The sequence below is a fragment of the Montipora capricornis genome, chromosome 13, assembly GCF_036669925.1.
Source record: "Montipora capricornis isolate CH-2021 chromosome 13, ASM3666992v2, whole genome shotgun sequence".
In the NCBI taxonomy this organism is placed as follows: Eukaryota; Metazoa; Cnidaria; class Anthozoa; order Scleractinia; family Acroporidae; genus Montipora; species Montipora capricornis.
The window spans coordinates 20,634,963-20,643,489 of NC_090895.1; the positions used below are offsets into that span (position 1 = coordinate 20,634,963).

The 8,527-nt window shown below is 43.4% G+C and overlaps 3 protein-coding genes across 3 annotated transcripts; all 3 read right to left on the reverse strand.

Annotated features, from left to right (window-relative positions):
• Positions 1-90: 90 nt before the first annotated feature.
• Positions 91-843, reverse strand: LOC138030682 (uncharacterized). The gene has a single exon (XM_068878566.1). The coding sequence runs from the start codon at positions 841-843 to the stop codon at positions 91-93; it is 753 nt and encodes a 250-aa protein (XP_068734667.1).
• A 33-nt stretch (positions 844-876) lies between these two features.
• LOC138030683 (uncharacterized) lies at positions 877-1,551 on the reverse strand. The gene has a single exon (XM_068878567.1). It carries the CDS (start codon positions 1,549-1,551, stop codon positions 877-879), a length of 675 nt encoding a protein of 224 aa, XP_068734668.1.
• A 2,499-nt stretch (positions 1,552-4,050) lies between these two features.
• LOC138030684 (uncharacterized) lies at positions 4,051-4,956 on the reverse strand. The gene has a single exon (XM_068878568.1). It carries the CDS (start codon positions 4,954-4,956, stop codon positions 4,051-4,053), a length of 906 nt encoding a protein of 301 aa, XP_068734669.1.
• Positions 4,957-8,527: the final 3,571 nt, after the last annotated feature.

The window sequence follows — 8,527 nt, forward strand, 5'->3', positions numbered from 1 at the left end:
CCCATGTAGGAATACGTTAGCGGTCTGCTATTCAATGCAGCTTCAACCTCGATCAGTATGGTGTTTAGTTCTATCATGTTTAGGGAGGCTTTACCGATTGTTTTCTTCAGGCATCTTTTGGTCATTCCTATCAGTCTTTCGAAAAAATCCTCCCCACCACGGAGCTCTCTCGGCTATGAATTTCCAACGTATGCCATTGTTTGCAAGGAACTTCTGAGTTGAAGTGTGAGAGAGAATTCCGCTATGTAGAGTTTCTAGGTCTTGTGCGGCTGCTTTGAACGTTTTGGCATTGTCAGAGATGATTGTCTCCGGAACGCCTCTTCTGCCTATAAATCGTCTGAATGCTCTTAGAAAGGCTTCAGTTGTTTGGTCTTCAACCAGTTCAAGATGTGTTGCCCTTATGGCAGTACAGGTGAATAGGCATACATAGACCTTGTTCGATGTAGTATTCTTGTTACGGACGTACATAGGTCCTGCGAAGTCGATGCCTGTGTGTTGGAAGGGCTGTGACTGTGAGATCTGTTCTTTGGGTAATGGTGGTGTTGGAACGGAATGAAGGTGTGGTCCTTCATGTTTTCTACTTATAACGCACTTCGATATGAGCCTTTTAACAAGTTGTCGACCTTGGGGTATCCAGAATTGTTGTCTTATTTGAGTTAATGTGTCCTGAACTCCACCGTGTTTGAGCATTGTATGTGTATGTTGGATGACCAATGAAGTGAATGTGCTATTTTTAGGTAACAAAATTGGGAATTTTGTGTCATAGTGAAGGTCTGCATAGTGTAGTCTACCACGACAGCGAAGTACTTCTTGGGCATCGACGAACAGTCCTAGTTGTTGCATGATAGCCGGTTGTTTTGACTTCGTTTTCGCCTTTTAGCAAGTGATTTCGCGTTCATAGTATTTTCTTTGGGTTCCTTTAAGTAATGCAAGTCGAGCATCCTGCATTATTTCAGTTGTAATAGTAGACTTTGTGTTCCTTTTTCGCCATATATCTGTGTAGTGAAGGAGTGTGGTCGTTACTCGGATCGCTCTGTTTAAGGTGCTGTACCTCTCTAAGTCTATTGAGTCAAGTATGTTAGGGCTATCTGATTTGACAATTATATGCATTTGTGGACTGTCGATTATGTCTGTGATAGGTTCCTTTGACTGAACTTGTGGCCACTGGTCATTCGGTGCTTTTAGCCACGATGGACCTTCAAACCATAATGCTCTATTCTGATAGAACATCGTTGTGCTTATTCCTCGTGTTATTAAGTCTGCAGGATTTGAGGATGTGGGACAGAACATCCATTTATGTGTCCCTGTTATTTGTGTTATCTTGCATATTCGCGTGTGTACGAATGGTTGCAGTCTTTTGTTGGATGAACGCCACGATAGGACAATTTGTGAGTCGCTCCAGTAGACGATTCGCATTCCTTTCTGAGTTGTAAAGTTTTCGTGATGTACGTCGCTAGGTTGGCTCCTAACAGTGCTGCTAGTAGTTCCAATCGTGGAAGTCTTAACGGGTGCGACTCTTGTTTTGGCGATTACGAAGCTTGTTTGCGTCATGTTTCCTGATGTTCCTCGGAGGTATGCAACCGCACCGTAGGCTCGTTGACTGCTATCACAGAATATATGAAGTTGTTTGCTGGTGATGTTGTCACTGAAATATGGTCTTGGTATTTTGAACATGGACAGGTTTTTAATGTCGTCGAGCCATTTAATCCACTGTTATTTTAAGCCATTCCTTATTTCTTGGTCCCAAGTCATATTTTGTTTCCATATATCTTGTATCATGATCTTTGCTTTAACGGTGATAGGTTCAACAAATCCGAGAGGGTCGAATACTTTTGAGGCGATGCTTAGGACAGACCTTTTGCTCATCTTTTGTTGAGTAGCTTGTGAAATGTCGTTTATCATCTTATCGAGTGAGAGTGATAGCGTGTCCAGTGTCGCATCCCACTTTAGACCTAGTACTTTGGTTTGCGGATTTTTAGCTGCGCATTTGTCTTCTTTTGCTTTGATGTTAAGGTTTGGTGAGTTCGAATTCCATTCTCTCAGATTCATTCCAGCGTCCTTCAAATATTTTCGTGATAATGTATAGTATTCCATGGCCTTTTCCTGGCTGTCAGCCCCCGTCACCACGTTATCCATGTACATTGAATTGATGAGGTCAGTAGCTATCCATGTATTTGCTTTCATTAAGTGATACTGGATTGTTGCAATTAAAAGAAAGGGTGACGAAGTCGCTCCAAATAGGACGCGTTGGAACCTATATGCTCGTAAGTTATCTGTATCGGTGGCTGGTTTTTTGATGCCTTTAAGCCAAAGAAATCGCTTGGCGTCTCTAACGTTTGGGTGGAGTTCGATCTGGAGAAATGCCTTCTCGATATCAGCGATGAATTATGCCACATTGTGTGCTCTGAATCGGAGAAGAATTCCTGTCAGGTCTTGCATTAGGTTCTCTCCGGTGTGAAGACAGTCATTTAAGCTTGGTGAATTGGAGGTTTTCTTTGCTGAGGCGTCATAGACTATTCTCATTTTTGTTGTTGCGCTATCCTCTTTAAACACTGGGAAGTGAGGGATGTAGTGGACGATTTCTTCGTGGTGATGCATGTCCGGTACTATCTCTATAAATCCCATTTGAAGCTGCTCCTGCAGTTGCTTGTCGTATTTGCCGATAAGTGCGTGGTCTCTTCGCTGGAGGTTCAGGTTGGACCGCAGATCGTTTTTTGTTTTCTTTCCACGGCAATGCAACACTACCTACCCGAAGTGTCGTTGAATTTGATTGTTTTTCGAAATGTTTTCATGACGGAGTCGTCTTGATTGCGTTCGTCGGGGATTTGGTTTGTTTCCCAAAATTTGGTGAGTATGCTGTCGAGTTGGGATTCGGCGGACTGGGTGTCTATCCGGTGACATCCCATTGTGTTGATGTTTCGTATATTAGAGGTGGTTCCTGCTAGAAGCCAGCCAAATTTGCTTTCGATAGCGATCATGGCTTCGTTACTCGTTTTGATCATCTTGCCAATGATCGGGTGACCGTACTGGTCGTTTCCGATAAGTATATCCACTTCTGAGTTTCCGATAGGTGTGTCCACTAGTTTTAGACCTTCTAGTTCGGGGGGAATTTCGAAAGCTTTTATCTTCAGTGGTGGGCAGATTGTAGGAGTTACAAGTGCCGTTAATGATAAACTTTCCTTTCCCGTATCTAGATTGAGTGAGACTACGTCGTAGTTTCTTCTGGTGGTTTTGATATCGCCAAATGTGGTTACGTCAAGGAGTTCTTTGCGTATAGTTTTGAGGTTTAGTCGGTTCCTCATGCTTTCTGTGATGAACGTCCTGTATCAAATAGAATATGTGCCTGTGAGCATTGAAATCCTTGGCCGATTGCTGTTGTTCTAGCTGAGTGCATTAGGATTTGATTCTGTTGCAGATCTAGCAACTGTGTTGTTCCTACGTGGGTATTGTCTGAGTGGGTTTTCTTCTCTTTGTGAGTCTCCTTCGGTTCGTCGTGTGTGCTTGCTTTCGTTTGCTCGATCTTTGAGGTCGACGGGTTAGACGCTGTATCTTTTGGCGGGTTTTGTGTTTGTCCGTGGCAAAGTGAAGTATGATGCTTCTGTTTACACTTCATGCAGCGCCAGTTAGAAAAACATTTTGTTTTGTTATGATTTGTGCCCAGGCAGTTGTAACAACGTTGTTGTCGTTGTAGTACTTGGTAACGTTCTTGCACAGTTACGAATTCGCTGCAATTGTCTGACCAATGGTTACCGTCACAGTAGGCGCATTTCTTTTGTTTCGGGCGTTGTTTCTCGCTCTGCGTTCTTGGCTGCGTTCTGGATAGCATCGTTCCCGTTGTCGGAACAAGTGGTTCTTCGTCGTATGTCTCGTAGCTTTTCGTGGTTGACAGGCGACCCTTCTCGATTGTTTCAATTTCTCGTCGAAGTGCGATTCGTAACTTGTCAAGTGACTTATCCGCCGAACTGTCAGATCTGAATATTGCGTAACGTATGGATTCTGGTAGTTTCTTCAAGAGTATCGGTATAAGGAGGCAGCCGTACGTGTCGGCTTTTACGTCGAGGGCCTCCAGACCACGAATGTTTTTTCGTAGGAGTCATAAAATATTCGCAGACTCGATATTTCGTCTTTCGGTGGGGTAGCTCTGGTCAGAGATTCCATGTATGCATTGATAATATTTTGTTTATCGCCGAAGCGTTCTTTCAATATTTCGATTGCTTTCGTATAGTTTTCGTTGGTAAGTGGTAGTCCGGCGATCGCGCGCGCTGCCTCTCCTTTAAGCATATTTTGTAAATAATTCATTTTTTCGATGTTGTTCAATTCGGTGTGTTCGTCGATCGCTGCGCTAAAACTGTCCCAGAAAGTGAGCCACTCTAATTGATTGCCGTTGAATGGTTGAATGCTGAGTTTTGGCAAATTGACGTTGATTCGCGTAGTTGTCGGTTTCATTGAACTATTGTTATCATGGAAAGAACTCACCGGTTTATCGTGTTGGTCGTTTTTCGATGCTTCCATTATCATGAACTTGTAGTCGGAGATGGTGTCTTGAACTGACAAGGCATCTTCTATCTCGTTCTCTAGCTCTTCCTTGGAAATGGCCATGGCTATTTGTGAGTCCATTTGTGATATGTCGCTTCCTCTACTTGTTAGTCGATCTTGAAGTGCTTTAAGTTCGGCGGTGTTGAGCGGCTCTAATGTCAGTAGTCTGTCGGCTTTTTTGAACTCTTGAGTGCAATGCCCCCTCTGTACGAACCTCGTACTGACTTCAGTCTTCGAAGCTCTTCTGACATTTTGGTCGGAAAGAGCCGGGTCTCGGCACCAATGTTGCGATTTTAACACAACATAAAAGATAAGTCCTGGTTCAGTCAGTAGGTTTATTGGACTAAAGAGATCGCGCTTTATGACGTCACTAATTACCCTTATTACAACGATTATCTTATTTAGAACAGTCGCGGCCATGTGACTGAAAAGTCGCTCTAAATTGCGAGAGCTCTTCTCTAAGATTAGCATTGTCTTGCAATATTGCCGCCACAGAGCTTTCCAGATTAACTAAAATATCTCGCAATTGCGATAGCGTTGGTTCTTCTTGAAAGGACGCATCACAAGTTGCGGTTTCACCTTCTGCCATATTTCCTTCGATTTTCTGAGATGGAGAAGACTGAGTGTTCAGTTTTTTCACTTCCTTCGGCGATTCTTCCAAGGACCCACGGTCTCCCCTTTTATTCTTTCTAGTTTTCGTCATTTAATTCGACTCTTGAACATCCCAACAAACGCGATGTAGGGAAGGGAAAATGTCCTACTCAAAAAACACGTCTGTTCCAACAGACACCCCGCGCATGCTCTCAGTAGAGCAGAGGATAAATAGTTTTTGATTTGAGAATACTTGAATTAATTGAAAGCAATATATGTGGAACTGAAATTTAAGATTGGTCCATTCAAATATTTTCAGGTTTGTAGTGTACTGTTTATTCTTACGTTTTCAGCATGATAACCAAGTTTGATATAGAATATAAGCTTTGTAAGGCCACCGTGAAATTCGAGTCAAATAGAATTTATGTTACCTACAGTGTCGCATGGTTTGGCAAGTTGCATGACGGACAGGTCCATTTAATCCCCTTTTACCTCCCGGGAGTCGGTAGATTTCTTTTCGTCTTCCGAGCTGCTCCAAAGCAACAATGTTAAATTACAAGATACAAGCTACAGCAAGTTGCAAAATTGTTGAGACACTTTCATTGAAAAACACCTTTTCTAGCTTCCAATGCCCACCGTATCTAGAATTTAAACCTTTCCCACTTCCTCTCCCCTCTCCTTCTTTCAATGTTGACTGCTTAAGTTTCCAACATTTTTTTGTCTTGCTAGCAACACAGATAAGAAGGAGGGGGATGGGGGGGGGGGGGGGGGGCAACAAGAACGTCAGAAATGTGCATATTTAGTGGGTAAAAACAATAGCTTTGCACGCCCTGCACGTGCGTTTTTAACTTCTGTCCATTTCGGGTCGAAAACTGTATGAATGATACATGACGTTTTTCTTGTTGCTTTACCAATTATTTATTTCGTCCGCTTTACTGTTCTCATGTATGTTTTAGTTTCTTTTATCAAGGTTTGCGTTTGCGCAGTCATTCCTGAATGGCTAGATCATGGTAACGTCCCAGATCAGGAAGTTGAGAATACTTTCGACGCGTTTATTGTTTAGCCTGGGGCTGAGTGTAATCCCGGCTATGGTGAAAATACCAGCATTAAAGGGCGCCTGAAAGCTTCTTTTGAATTTTGGGCTTCATGCTTAGCTGCTTCGGATTTTGTTTTAAGTGTCACTAATGCAGGGTATAGGCTTCCTTTCAGTCAGTTTCCTTCTTGTTGTTTTCTTCGGAATAACATTACTGCCTGTAAACACCTTGACTTTGTGGCTGAGGTCATATCGGAAGTCTTTCGTAATGGGTGTATAGTTGAGCACAATTTACCGCCATATTGTGTCAACCCTTTTACTATGGCAGAGAGTAAGAAGCTCCGTCTCGTTATTAATCTTCGTCACGTCAAAGAGTTTCTTCTTAAACCCAAGTTTAAGTACGAAGATCTTTCTTCCTTATCGCAAGTTATTGATGGGAATCATTGGTTTTTTTTCCTGGGATCTCAAATCAGGCGATCACCACGTTGATATTTATCCAGACCACCAAAAGTATTTGGGTTTTTCGGTCGAGTCGGTGGGACCAAATCATTCCTAATCTCCTTTGTTGCTGGAAGAGCTGAGGTTCTGGCTGTGCAATCTTGATCGTTTCAACGGAAATTCTATCAGTCCTCCTGCGTCACCGTGTACCGTGGTGTTCACTGACGCCAGTAGCTTTGCCTTTGGAGATTTTTCCGCTTGTCTAGGTGATTCCGTTAGCCGTTGGATGTGGACGTCTGAAGAAGCCGCCCAGAGTTCCACTTTTCGTGAGCTCAAAGATATTCTTTACGTATTGGTCTCATACGCATCCCAGCTTTAGTCTTAAAGGGTAATTGTTAAGACCGAAAGCCAAAGCGAGGCTCGCATTGTCTCCGTGGGTAGCTCAAAAAGCCATCTTCGTCACATTTTTCAGCTGTGCTTAGAGAACACCATCGTTTTGGAAGCCCAGTGGATTCCTCGATCTCTTAACGAAAGAGCCCTTATGTTGAGTCAGTTCATCGATCCAGACGATTGGTCCTTGCATCCTTCTGTTTTTCTTTTGTTGGACGCTCGGTGGGGTCCTCACACGATATATCGTTTCGTGTCCCACTACAACTCTCAACTACCCCTTTTTAATTCTAAGGATACTTCACCAGGAAGCTGCGGCGTCGATGCCTTCATTCAGAACTGGAGTCGCTGGGACAACTGGCTGTGCCCTCCAGTGAATTTGGTGGCTCAGAGTGTGCGCCATCTAGAAGCTTGCAGTGGCTGCGACACTCTGATTATTCCCGAATGTCCTTCAGCCGTTTTCTGGCCTTTTTTTGCGTTCCGGTTCACGCTCGTTCCGGCCATATGTTTAGTCTTTCTTCCCTCTACCCAGGATACCTGACCTTTTATTGGAGGGTCCAGGGCAAAAAGCCTCGTATAAAAAAAGGCCGTCAGTTTTCAGTGGGTTCGTAATGTTTAGGATGCTTGTCTTGCGTTTAGATTTTCGTTAAATCTTAATTTACTGCGGGTTTGTTTTTGTGTTCTAAGGGCCTGAACCACCGATAAGGTTTGTTAAAAAAAAAAAAAAGCTTGGTTCTTCCAAGCGGCGCGTCTTTTACCACTTAGGTTTGCCCTCTTCGGGTGGCCGTCATTTGAGCGGCCTCAAACCCTGATTGTCGGCTCTTAAATGGAAGCTTGATTGATATGCATGCTGGTTGGCGATGTGCCTCGAGTAAACAGAGATATGGCAAGTATTCCGACGAAGATTTGTTTGGCGTTTCCAAATCTCTTGGTTTGTAATTCCTGTCGGGGGAATTGAAGGTCGGGAGTTTTTTGGTTAGGTTTTGTCTGGCCTCCCTGGCGCCTTCAGAGATTATTCCCAGTATTTCATATTGTTGTCTTTCGCAGATTTAATTGCTTTTTGTTGTGTTTTTTGTAGAGTCAAATTAAGAAAGATCAATATGACGTCGTTCGACCGACCCACATCCAATGTTCTCCAGAAATTGGCCTTTAGTCTGTTTGCGTTTGTGTTCTTTGGCTAGTGCAGAACCATTCTTCAAGCAGCCGTAGAGGAAGATCTCCTATGTTGACACTTAAACAGCACCATTGTTAAGATTTTATTCAGTTTCGTTCGACGCTCAGTCAGTTTCAGTGATCATTTCTCAATCCACTTTGGCCTTTTTTCCCGAAGCGACTCCAATTGTCATGTCTTTCTTAGAAATGTTGACAACGGAACCCATTGGGAACGCGGAAAAAATACAAGCCCCAGGTGGGATTCCAACCCACGACCCTCCGTGATTTAGTTGGATGCTCTAACCACTGAGCTACTGTAGACTGTATGGTGAATAAGGGTGAAATGTTGGTCTTTCACTCGAGTTACATCACGCAGCTGCAGAGTCAAAT